The 13,932-nt window shown below is 42.8% G+C and overlaps 1 protein-coding gene across 1 annotated transcript; it reads right to left on the reverse strand.

Moving 5' to 3' along the window:
- Positions 1-1,728: 1,728 nt before the first annotated feature.
- Positions 1,729-3,560, reverse strand: LOC123082140 (uncharacterized). Its single transcript, XM_044504544.1, has 3 exons — positions 2,682-3,560; positions 2,227-2,593; positions 1,729-2,134 (listed from the first exon to the last, which is right to left on the reverse strand). The coding sequence occupies exons 1-3, from the start codon at positions 3,331-3,333 to the stop codon at positions 1,849-1,851; spliced, it is 1,305 nt and encodes a 434-aa protein (XP_044360479.1). The 5' UTR covers positions 3,334-3,560; the 3' UTR covers positions 1,729-1,848.
- Positions 3,561-13,932: the final 10,372 nt, after the last annotated feature.

Here is a 13,932-nt window from a genome sequence, read left to right on the forward strand (position 1 = left end):
GAAACTCTTTGTACTCGGTTGCACCATCTAGATGCGACAAGGAGAGAAAGCATTGTCTAAAAAACATTGGGACGAGAAACTCCAAATTTAAAACTTGAAATTTGAAATCAAAACTTTTGGAGAATTCCGAGGCTGAAAATTCAGGATGTAAACAACGATTAAGCTTCAACTAGAGAGTAAATGTGGCCAAAATTCAAGCTGGAAGCTCTAAAACGGAACCAGCAAACTTCTCTTTTAACGATTAGGTACACATGACTTGCCTGCACGGTCCGGCTCCCCGCACCGGTTGGCTAGGCCGCACCACAACCGGACCGGTGAAGAACACAACGGCGGAGGGTGCTGAAGCTGATTGACGCGGTGGTTCCTTCGCAGGGGAGGAAGGAGATGGGCGGGGCGCACCATGTACTGCAGAAGAGGCACACGACGCGGGACCAGGCGCGCGGGGTGCACGGAGCCGAACCGGAGACCAAACCAGGCGAGAGCATGCGCGTGGAAGAAAACTGTTGCAGAGTCGACATGACAAGCCACGTGTACCTTGACAACTGGGACCCACTTGACAAAACATCCTGAAATTTAAAAAGGGTAAATGTGGCACACCTATCCCAAACCATCCCTAAATGGGTTGATACTGGTGAAAAATGTCTTAAATGGGTTAAACCCTGTTAAAATAAGGGTTAAAATGAATTTAATCATTTTTTAAAAAGAAACCCCCTATACTTTGATTTTGGTTTGAGCTGCATCCCTGGTAAGGCGAAGCACATGCAGCTGTCTTTGCACATTGACCGGGCCACAGAATGGTTGTAACTCTTAACCAATTACCTCATGAGGAATCTTGATATCGGTAGGTAGCTAACAGGCCGATATAAAAAAAATAATGCTCCCATGTTTGTTTTGAAGCTGAATCTTGATCCAACCCCACACAGCGACGTCTGAAGAACGTCGCCTGAAGAATCCAAACCCAATAAAACAAGCAACTTGTGGACACCGATCTTCTTTTCAAGCTGTGCCATTGACATTCTTTGCTGTAACTGTCTCTTTCAGCTTGTCGTTCTCCATGTACAGAGCAGGTCACATGACAATGATCCATGACCAATCTTGGACCCATGACCTGTTTGTTCTGGAATCAGCTTGTGCTACCTGTCTAAGCCCCTCCATTTCAATTAAAATGCAGGTACAAGTGGTAACCATTAAATACCTCTATCTACTTGCTAGGGCCTAATTAACCTAGGTTTTTTACAGCATTGTTTAAACTAGGAGTAGCTAGGTTGGGATTAGTACTAATTAAACATCTATTTTGCAGAGTAGGTTGAGCTGGATGCAGCTGGGTGGTAGCATCTCAAGGGGAATTACAAGAGATTGAGTAATCAGTAGTTCAGTACAGTCCATTGCTTCTCCCAAAGTGACTGTTTGTTCTTAATCCTTTGTCTGGCTGTTCCGCGGAAGAACCCAAAACGTATGCTTATGGGTGCAAGCGTCTGATCTGCCCAGCACAAAGGGACAGAGACCTGCATTGACATTGATTTTGGTAGATCTTGGAAGCTGGCGCATGTTACAGGTTTGGAGCCTATTGCATGGCCTTATTCTCATCTTGTACTACCTTCTTTTGTTTATTGTAATGTTTAAAAAAATACAGATTTTGATGATCAATAGTTGTGGTTTGAGATGCTTTCTTGGCCTGAATCCTGTGAAATTTCCAAACATGACTTGAAAGGATTTGCAACCGGAAAATTTGAATCATGAACTGATGATCATCAACGGGGAACAGAGGGGCTACAAAGAGAAGCGAATTAAGGGAGCAAAACTAGCAGCAAAGTTATGTTACACACCACACCACAGACAATGTGATTATTATGTCTCAGTAGCCACTGCATACATCACTACAAAGCAAGGCAGTATAGCCAATGGGTTGAACACAGAGAGTTCATCCAAATCTGAGCAGGAACTGACGCTGTCACAGCCAGACTCCTCCGAAGAATTGCTGCTGTTGACGAGCTTCTTCACTCTCCCTGCCACCACCCTGCACACCAGCATCGCCCTCTTCTCGCCGCCGCCGCCGCCCGGCAGAGGCGTTTGCGCCTTGTCGTGAGCCCGCCCGCTCGTCGCCATCGTCGCAATTTTCCCATCGCCGTCGACCCTGACGATAACCAACACAAAATTTGTCAAGCTGAAGGCCCTGAAAAACTTTAGCTCTGAACTCTGAACATTTGCACGGTGTTGGTTCAGTACCTGAAGCCGTCTCTGATAATGCTGCACAGTTTGCACTGCTGCGGGGACGACCGGCAGAGGGAGGTGGCGCCGGCGAGGCCGAGGGAGCACGTGAAGGTGGTGCAGTGGAACCGGAGGATCTCGTTGCCGTCGGCGGCGCACCGCGGGAAGCTCCTCCTGGCCAGCTCATCGGTGCTGCTCGCCGCAATCGCCTTGACGCGCTCCCTGTACTGCTCGAACCTCTCCACGGTCCTGCCGGAGCTGTACACCTTCAGAATCCTCTCGATCCTGCAAATCGGCGCCGCCCGCGGCTTCCCGACGAGCCAGCTCGACTGGAAGATGATCTCCACCACGTTCCTGCTCGTGTCCTCGGCGCCGAGCTCCGAAACTGCAAACATTCATGCATCAATGGATTTGCATCAAAATTATATATGATTGAAGAATGTAAAGCTTTAATCAGCTGCGTTTTTGGTTACCTGCATGGCGGGTTGCTCGGTGAAGCTCGAGGGACTCGGCTTTGACGAAGAACTCGTCGCAGTCGGAGCAGGGGAGCATGCCGGCGCCGCCGACGAGGCTTGTCCTGGGGTCGAGCGCCGAGTGGCACTCGTAGTAGCAGCCGGAGAGCTTCCTGAAAGACCTGGAACCGGCAACGATGGACGAAAGCGGCGACGAGAGAGCCGACGACGACGAGGAGGAGGAGCTGACAGTGGTCGCCGTCGTAGCCACCGAGGTCTCCGAGTTGAACGACGACGACGCTGACACGACCGCGCCGGAAGCCACCACGGGCACGGACAAGATGTCATTGTCCGGAGCCTTGAGAGACCTACTGCTGCTGGAGACATTGCGGCCGCTATGGCTATTCCGGCAGCTTTCCCTGCTCAGCACAGCGCTCTCCTTGGTGCCGCAGATTGACCCTGGGCAAGTCATGCTCCTACCAATGCTGACACTCCTTTTCGTTGTGGTCGTCGTCGTCTTCCTCTCGCTCTTGATGTTCTTGCTTTCTCCTGCTCCTCCTGGCTGGCTTCTGCTCTTCAACGCCATGGCTCCCCAGAAGGAAGAACCTGGTTTCCTCTGCTGCTTTTTCTCTCCTCCTATGCCCATCTTCTTGCCAGCTGCAGTTGCATCCATTGTGGTTGGAGAGGAAGGAGATGTAGCTAGAAGGCAGACCTATCTTAAACCTTGTTGGGAGGGAGGGAGGGAGAAAGGGGTGCTGAGATTAGGGGACGGTGTCTGAAGCTTTGCTCAGTAAACAAGCTTTAGGCTCCATTGCTCCATGATTAGTTTAGAGTATTGCCCTTAATGACCCCCTTTTGGTGTGGTGTGTGCACTGTAATAATCTGGCAATGGTGGGTGGTGGGAGTGAATGGAAAGGCACGCACACAGGGTTGGGTTGCAGATGCCAAGGAGATAAAAGCATGGCATGGGCAGCTAGCAATCATGCTTCCAATCCTGACCATGTGGTATGATGTCTATCCCCTCTGTGTGTTCGTGTCTTTTTTTGAGATGGCGAATAAACCAGAGAGAATAGTCATGTGATCTCGATCGCAAGATTATAACAAAAAGGATAAATGTACATCTCATGGTTTAGGAGAGTGAGATGCAAAAAACCATCACAATAGCGGCCTCATTAGCAGGAAACCACCACTTTACAATTCGTGCCAAAAATCACCGCACAGTAGAATTGACTATGTAAAAAAAAGCATTGAGTATTTTTTTTGAGCGCGTTCTGACATGGCAAACCCCTCACGTGGCGACACGGGTGATGGCGCGACGTTAACGGCCGGTCGGGGCCGGCTCGGTCGGAATTTCCCCCTCTAGGGAAACAACACCCCCCCCCCTCTCTCTCTCAAGTCGCCGCCACGCTATGCCTTCATGGAGAGATGGAGAGGAGTGCAGCGAGGAAGGTCTCCACTCCTAGTACACCGACATGGATATGAATTTGTGGGTAAGTTTCACGCTGCTCAAGAACTACATATTTGGGTTGGGTTAGGGTTTGGATTTGGGGAGTTTGGGTTTGAGCTCTCATTCGAGCCTCTTTGGAAGGATTTGTTGGTTTATTTAGATTCTGATAACGCCGGAGAACCCTGAGACGGATGCATCTTTTTGTGGCATGGTAGCGGATCCGTCCATCAAATGTGAGCTTCACCCGGCCAGTTCCAAGAAATGTGTTGCTTTTGATGGCATAGACATTGGGATGAGATTTTAGGGTTGTGCAATGAAGGCAATTTTTCCTTGCCTTGTTGTTTCACCACTTTGCTCTGCAGTTGTTTGATTTCAATGTGTGTGTAGTGACTAGTCATCTGAAACCGAATCTTATTCATTTTGACTGGATTAAACTCAATCTTGTTGTTAAAGGTTAGTCTGTAGTCTAGTGAATCTGAATTTAACTGAATGTTGCCGTTCAAGTTTTGTCTGTAGTTTAGTGTATCTGAATTGTAATGAATATTGTTGTTCAAGTTCAGTCCGTAGTTAAGTCAATCTGAATTGTACTGTCATTATGTAGTTAAATAGTAGTATATGTTAAAGATATAAGCTTGATTTATTGATTTGTACTATTGGAAACAAGCATTTTGAGATAGTGTCGCCAGTCTAAACAATGTATATTCGTAGGTGAGATAGTGTCGCCAGTCTAAACTATGGTTAGGAAGCATAACCATTATTGATTCAACGAGCTAGTCAAGTAGAGGCATACTAGTGACACTTTGTTTGTCTATGTATTCACACATGTACTAAGTTTCCGGTTAATACAATTCTAGCATGAATAATAAACATTTATCATGATATAAGGAAATATAAATAACAACTTTATTATTGCCTTTAGGGCATATTTCCTTTAGTCTCCCACTTGCACTAGAGTCAATAATCTAGATTACACTGTAATGATTCTAACACCCATGGAGTCTTGGTGCTGATCATATTTTGCTCGTGAAAGAGGCTTAGTCAACGGGTCTGCAACATTCAGATCCGTATGTATCTTGCAAATCTCTATGTCTCCCTCCTTGACTTGATCGCGGATGGAATTGAAGCGTCTCTTGATGTGTTTGGTTCTCTTGTGAAATCTGGATTCCTTTGCCAAGGCAATTGCACCAGTATTGTCATAAATGATATTTATTGGACCCGATGAACTAGGTACTACACCTATATTGGATATGAACTCATTCGTTTGCTGCTTCTGAAGCAGCTATGTACTCCGCTTCACACGTAGATCCCGCCACGACGCTCTGCTGGGAACTGCACCAACTGACAGCTCCACCATTTAATAAAAATATGTATCCGGTTTGTGACTTAGAGTCATCCAGATCAGTGTCAAAGCTTGCATCAACGTAACCATTTACGACGAGCTCTTTATCACCTCCATAAACGAGAAACATATCCTTAGTCCTTTTTAGGTATTTCAGGATGTTCTTGACCGCTGTCCAGTGATCCATTCCTGGATTACTTTGGTACCTCCCTGCTAAACTAATAGCAAGGCACATATCAGGTCTGGTACACAGCATTGCATACATGATAGAACCTATGGCTGAAGCATAGGGAATGTTTTTCATTTTCTCTCTATCTTCTGCAGTGGTCGGGCATTGAGTCTGACTCAACTTCACACCTTGTAACACAGGCAAGAACCCTTTCTTTGCTTGATCCATTTTGAACTTCTTCAAAACTTTATCAATGTATGTGCTTTGTGAAAGTCCAATTAAGTGTCTTGATCTATCTTTATAGATCTTGATGCCCAATATATAAGCGCTTCACCGAGGTCTTTCATTGAAAAATTCTTATTCAAGTATCCTTTTATGCTATTCAGAAATTCAGTATCATTTCCGATCAACAATATGTCATCTACATATAATATCAGAAATGCTACAGAGCTCTCACTCACTTTCTTGTAAATACAGACTTCTCCAAAAGTCTGTATAAAACCATATGCTTTGATCACACTATCAAAGCGTATATTCCAACTCCGAGAGGCTTGCACCAGTCCATAAATGGATCGCTGGAGCTTGCACACTTTGTTAGCACCTTTTGGATCGACAAAACCTTTTGGTTGCATCATATACAACTCTTCTTTAAGATATCCATTAAGGAATGCAATTTTGACATCCATTTGCCAAATTTCATAATCATAAAATCCGGCAATTGCTAACATGATTCGGACGGACTTAAGCATCGCTACGAGTGAGAAGGTCTCATCGTAGTCAACTCCTTGAACTTGTCGAAAACGTTTTGCAACAAGTCGAGCTTTGTAAACAGTAGCATTACCGTCAGCGTCAGTCTTCTTCATGAAGATCCATTTATTCTCTATGGCCTATCAATCATTGGGCAAGTCAACCAAAGTCCACACTTTGTTCTCATACATGGATCCCATCTTAGATTTCATGGCCTCAAGACATTTTGCGGAATCTGGGCTCATCATCGCTTCCTCATAGTTCGTAGGTTCGTCATGATCAAGTAACATGACCTCCAGAACAGGATTACTGTACCACTCTAGTGCGGATCTTACTCTGGTTGACCTACGAGGTTCAGTGGTAACTTGATCAGAAGCTTCATGATCATCATCATTAGCTTCCTCACTTACTGGTGTAGGAATCACTAGAACTGATTTCAGTGATGAACTACTTTCCAATAAGGGAGAAGGTACAATTACCTCATCAAGTTCTACTTTCCTCCCACTCACTTCTTTCGAGAGAAACTCCTTCTCTAGAAAGGATCCATACTTAGCAACGAATATTTTGCCTTTGGATCTATGATAGAAGATGTACCCAACAGTATCCTTTGGGTATCCTATGAAGACACATTTCTCCGATTTGGATTCGAGCTTATCAGGTTGAAGTTTTTTCACATAAGCATCGCATCTCAGACTTTAAGAAACGACAACTTGGGTTTCTTGCCAAACCACAGTTCATAAGGTGTCGTCTCAACGGATTTAGATGGTGCCCTATTTAATGTGAATGCAGCCGTCTCTAAAGCATAACCCCAAAACGATAGTTGTAAATCAGTAAGAGACATCACAGATCGCACCATATCTAGTAAAGTATGATTATGATGTTCGAACACACCATTATGCTGTGGTGTTCCGGGTGGCATGAGTTGCGAAACTATTCCGCATTGTTTCAAATGAAGACCAAACTCGTAACTCAAATATTCTCCTTCATGATCAGATCGTAGAAACCTTATTTTCTTGTTATGATGATTTTCCACTTCACTCTGAAATTCTTTGAACTTTTTAAATGTTTCAGAATTATGTTTCATTAAGTAGATAGACCCATATCTGCTCAAATCATCTGTGAAGGTGAGAAAATAACGATATCCGCCGCGAGCCTCAATGTCCATTGGACCACATACATCAGTATGTATGATTTCCAATAACTCTGTTGCTCGCTCCATTGTTTCGGAGAACGGAGTTTTAGTCATCTTGCCCATGAGGCATGGTTCGCAAGTACCAAGTGATTCATAATCAAGTGATTCCATAAGTCCATCAGAATGAAGTTTCTTCATGTGCTTTACACCAATATGACCCAAACGGCAGTGCCACAAGTAAGTTGCACTATCATTATCAACTCTGCATCTTTTGGCTTCAATACTTTGAACATGTCTATCATTACTATCAAGATTTAGTAAAAATAGACCACTCATCAAGGGTGCATGACCATAAAAGATATTACTCATATAAATAGAACAACCATTATTCTCTGATTTAAATGAATAACCGTCTCACATCAAACAAGATCCAGATATAATGTTCATGCTCAACGCTGGCACCAAATAACAATTATTTAGGTCTAAAACTAATCCCGAAGGTAGATGTAGAGGTAGCGTGCCGACGACGATGACGTCGACTTTGGAACCATTTCCCATGTGCATCGCCACCTTGTCCTTAGCCAATCTTCGCTTAATCCGTAGCCCCTGTTTCGAGTTGCAAATATTAGCAACAGAACCGCTATCAAATACCCAGGCGCTACTGCGAGCATTAGTAAGGTACACATCAATAACATGTATATCAAATATACCTTTCACTTTGCCATCCTTCTTCTCCGCCAATACTTGGGGCGGTTCCGCTTCCAGTGGCCAGTCCCTTTGCAGTAGAAGCACTCAGTTTCAGGCTCAGGTCCAGACTTGGGTTTCTTCACTTGAGCAACAACTGGCTTGTTCTTCTTCTTGAAGTTCCCCTTCTTTCCTTTACCTTTTTTCTTGAAACTAGTGGTCTTGTTGACCATCAACACTTGATGCTCCTTCTTGATTTCACCTTCGCAGCCTTTAGCATTGCGAAGAGCTCGGGAATAGTCTTATCCATCCCTTGCATATTATAGTTCATCATGAAGCTATTGTAGCTTGGTGGAAGTGATTGAAGAACTCTATCAATGACTCTATCATCAGGAAGATTAACTCCCAGCTGAGTCAAGTGGTTGTGGTACCCAGACATTCTGAGTATATGTTCACTGACAGAACTATTCTCCTCCATTTTGCAGCTGTAGAACTTTTTGGATACTTCGTATCTCTCAATCCAGGAATTTGCTTGAAATATTAACTTCAACTCCTGGAACATCTCATATGCTCCATGACGTTCAAAACGTCGTTGAAGTCCCGGTTCTAAGCCGTAAAGCATGGCACATTGAACTATCGAGTAGTCATCAGCTTTGCTCTGTCAGGTGTTCATAACATCTGGCGTTGCTCCTGCAGCGGGTTTATCACCTAGCGGTGCTTCCAGGATGTAATTCTTCTGTGCAGCAATGAGGATAATCCTCAAGTTACGGACCCAGTCCGTGTAGTTGCTATCATCATCTTTCAACTTACCTTTCTCTAGGAACGCATTAAAATTCAACAGAACAACACGGGCCATCTATCTACAACAACATAGACATGCAAAATACTATCAGGTACTAAGTTCATGATAAATTAAAGTTCAATTAATCAAATTACTTAAGAACTCCCACTTAGATAGATATCTCTCTAATCATCTAAGTGATCACGTGATCCATATCAACTAAACCATGTCCGATCGTCACGTGAGATGGAGTAGTTTTCAATGGTGAACATCACTATGTTGATCATATCTACTATATGATTCACGCTCGACCTTTCGGTCTCAGTGTTCCGAGGCCGTGTTCCGAGGCCATATCTGCATATGCTAGGCTCCTCAAGCTTAACCCGAGTATTCTGTGTGTGCAATACTGGCTTGCACCCGTTGTATGTGAACGTAGAGCTTATCACACCCGATCATCACGTGGTGTCTCGGCACGACGAACTGTAGCAATGGTGCATACTCAGGGAGAACACTTGTACCTTCAAATTTAGTGAGAGATCATCTTATAATGCTACCGCCGAACTAAGCAAAATAAGATGCATAAAGGATAAACATCACATGCAATCAATATAAGTGATATGATATGGCCATCATCATCTTGTGCCTTTGATCTCCATCTCCAAAGCAGCGTCATGATCACCATCGTCACCGGATTGACACCTTGATCTCCATTGAAGCATCATTGTCGTCTCGCCAACTATTGCTTCTACGACTATCGCTACCGCTTAGTGATAAAGTAAAGCAATTACATGGCGATTGCATTTCATACAATAAAGCGACAACCATATGGCTCCTGCCAGTTGCCGATAACTCTGTTACAAAACATGATCATCTCATACAATAAAATTTAGCATCATCTCTTGACCATGTCACATCACAACATGCCCTCCAAAAACAAGTTAGACGTCCTCTACTTTGTTGTTGCAAATTTTATGTGGTTGCTACGGGCTGAGCAAGAACCGTTCTTACCTATGATACGTCCATTTTGCATCATGCTTTTATATCGATATTTATTGCATTATGGGCTGTTATTTCACATTATGTCACAATACTTATGGCTATTCTCTCTTATTTTATAAGGTTTACATAAGGAGGGAGAAAGCCGGTAGCTGGAATTCTGGGCTGGAAAAGGAGCAAATATTAGAGACCTATTCTGCACAACTCCAAAAGTCCTGAAACTCCACGGAATACCTTATAATAAATAATGAAAAATCCTCGCCAAAGAGGAAGACCAGGGGCCCACACCCTGTCCACGATGGTGGGGGGTGCCCCCTAGGGCGCCCCCTACCTCGTGGGCCCCCTGGCGGCTCTCCGATGACCATCTTCTGCTATATGAAGTCTTTCGTCGAGAAAAAACCCAGAAGCAACCTTCCGGGACGAAACTCCGCCGCCACGAGGCGGAACCTTGGCGGAACCAATCTAGGGCTCCGGCAGAGCTATTCTGTCGGGGAAACTTCTCTTCCGGAGGGGGAAATCATCGCCATCATCATCACCAACGCTCCTCTCATCGGGAGAGGGAAATCTCCATCAACATCTTCATCAGCACCATCTCATCTCAAAACCCTAGTTCATCTCTTGTATCCAATTCTTGTCTCCAAGTCCAGGATTGGTGCTAGTAGGTTGCTAGTAGTGTTTATTACTCCTTGTAGGTGATGCTAGTTGGTTTAATTGGTGGAATATCATATGTTCAGATCCTTTATGCATATTATTACCCCTCTGATTATGAACATGAATATGCTTTTTGAGTAGTTATGTTTGTTCCTGAGGACAAGGGAGAAGTCTTGCTATTAATAGTCATGTGAATTTGGTATTCGTTCGATATTTTGATGAGATGTATGTTGTCTAGCCTCTAGTGGTGTTATGTGAACGTTGACTACATAACACTTCACCATTATTTGGGCCTAGAGGAAGGCATTGGTAAGTAATAAGTAGATGATGGGTTGCTAGAGTGACAGAAGCTTAAACCCTAGTTTATGCGTTGCTTCGTAAGGGGCTGATTTGGATCCATATGTTTCATGTTATGGTTAGGTTTACCTTAATACTTTTGTTGTAGTTGCGGATGCTTGCAATAGAGGTTAATCATAAGTGGGATGCTTGTTCAAGTAAGAACAACACCCAAGCACCGGTCCACCCACATGTCAAATTATGAAAGTACCGAACGCGAATCATATGAACGTGATGAAAACTAGCTTGACGATATTCCCATGTGTCCTCAGGAGCGCTTTTCCTTATATAAGAGTTTGTCCAGGCTTGTACTTTGCTACAAAAAGGATTGGGCCACCTTGCTGCACTTTATTTACTTTTGTTACTTGTTGCTCGTTACAAATTATCTTATCACAAAACTATCTGTTACCACTTATTTCAGTACTTGCAGAGAATACCTTGCTGAAAGCCGCTTATCATTTCCTTCTGCTCCTCGTTGGGTTCGATACTCTTACTTATCTAAAGGACTACGATAGATTCCCTATACTTGTGGGTCATCAAGACTCTTTTATGGTGCCGTTGCCGGGGAGTGAAGCGCCTTTGGTAGGTGGAATTTGGTAAGGAAAAATTTATATAGTATGCTGAAATTTACTGTCACTTGTTACTATGGAAAGTAATCCTCTGAGGGGCTTGTTCGGGGTATCTTCACCCAGACCAGTAGAGCAAAGAGTTGCTCCTCAACCTACTGAACCTATTGAAAATGAAATTCCTTATGAGTATCCTTCGGGTATGATAGAAAAACTGCTAGCTAATCCTTTTACAGGAGATGGAACAAAGCATCCTGATGAACACCTAATATATGTGGATGAAGTTTGCGGATTATTTAAGCTTGCAGGTATACCCGATGATGTTGCTAAGAAGAAGGTCTTCCCTTTATCTTTGAAGGGAGAAGCATTGACATGGTATAGGCTATGTGATGATATGAGATCATGGAACTATAGAAGATTGAAATTGGAATTTCATCAAAAGTATTACCCTATGCATCTTGTTCATCGTGACCGCAATTATATATATAATTTTTGGCCTCGCGAAGGAGAAAGCATCGCTCAAGCTTGGGGGAGGCTTAAATCAATGTTATATTCATGCCCCAATCATGAGCTCCCAAGAGAAACAATTCTTCAAAAAATTTATGCTCGGCTTTCTGAAAATAATCGCACCATGCTCGATACTTCTTGTGCTGGCTCTTTTATGATGAAGACTATTGGATTTAGATGGGATTTATTGGATAGAATTAAACGCAACTCTGAAGATTGGGATCTCGACGAAGGTAAGGAGTCAGGTATGACACCTAAGTTTGATTGTGTTAAATCTTTTATGGATACTGATATTTTCCGTAAGTTTAGCACTAAATATGGACTTGATTTTGAGATAGTAGCTTCTTTCTGTGAATCTTTTGCTACTTATGTTGATCTCCCTAAGGAGAAGTGGTTTAAATATCATCCTCCCATAGAAGTAAAAGTAGCTGCACCTATTAAAGTTGAAGAAAAGACTGTCACTTATAATGATCCTATTGTTCCTACTTGTTATGTTGAGAAACCACCTTTCCCTGTTAGGATAAAGGATCATGCTAAAGCTTCAACCGTGGTTCGTAAAAGCAATATTAAAACATATACACCTCCTGAGCAAGTTAAAGTTGAACCTAATATTGCTATTGTTAAAGATCTCTTGTATGATAATATACATGGGCATGTTATTTACTTCTGTAATGAAACTGCTAGAATTGCTAAACCCTGTGATACAGATAAACCTAGACCTGTGGTAGGCATGCCTGTTATTTCTGTTAAAATAGGAGATCATTGTTATCATGGCTTATGTGATATGGGTGCTAGTGCTAGTGCAATACCTATTGACTTATACAAAGAAATTATGCATGACATTGCACCTGTTGAGTTAGAAGAAATTGATGTCACTATTAAACTTGCTAATAGAGATACTATTTCACCAATGGGAATTGTTAGAGATGTTGAAGTCTTGTGTGGAAAAACTAAATATCTTGCTGATTTTCTTGTTCTTGGTTCCCCACAAGATAGCTTTTGTCCCATTATATTTGGTAGACCCTTCTTGAATACTGTTAATGCTACCATAGATTGCACAAGGGATGTTGTTACTGTCGGCTTAGATGATATGACTCATGAGTTTAATTTCTCTAAATTTAGTAAACAACACCGTGAAGAAGAATTGCCTAGTAAGGATGAAATTATTGGTCTTGCTTCTATTGCCGTACCTCCTAGTGATCCTTTAGAACAATATTTGCTAGACCATGAGAATGATATGTTTATGAATGAAAGAAGGGAACTAGATGAAGTATTCTTTAAACAGGAACCTATTCTGAAACACAATTTGCCTGTTGAAATCCTAGGGGACCCCCCTCCACCTAAGGGTGATCCCGTGTTTGAGCTTAAACCATTGCCTGATAATCTTAAATATGCTTATCTTGATGAAAAGAAGATATATCCTGTTATTATTAGTGCTAACCTTTCAGAGCATGAAGAAGAAAGATTATTGAAAACTCTGAAGAAGCACCGTGCTGCTATTGGATATACTCTTGATGATCTTAAAGGAATTAGTCCCACTCTATGTCAACATAAAATAAATTTGGAAGCAGATGCCAAACCAGTTTGTGATCCTCAACGACGTTTGAATCCTAAAATGAAAGAAGTGGTAAGAAAAGAAATACTAAAGCTTCTGGAGGCAGGTATAATTTATCCCATTGCTGATAGTCAGTGGGTAAGTCATGTTCATTGTGTCCCTAAGAAGGGAGGTACTACTGTTGTTCCTAATGATAAAGATGAATTGATTCCACAGAGAATTATTACAGGTTATAAGATGGTAATTGATTTCCGCAAATTAAATAAGGCTACTAAGAAAGATCATTACCCCTTACCTTTTATCGATCAAATGCTAGAAATATTATGCAAACATACACATTACCGCTTTCTAGATGGTTATTC

Source organism: Triticum aestivum, chromosome 4A, assembly GCF_018294505.1.
Source record: "Triticum aestivum cultivar Chinese Spring chromosome 4A, IWGSC CS RefSeq v2.1, whole genome shotgun sequence".
NCBI classification, from domain to species: domain Eukaryota; kingdom Viridiplantae; phylum Streptophyta; class Magnoliopsida; order Poales; family Poaceae; genus Triticum; species Triticum aestivum.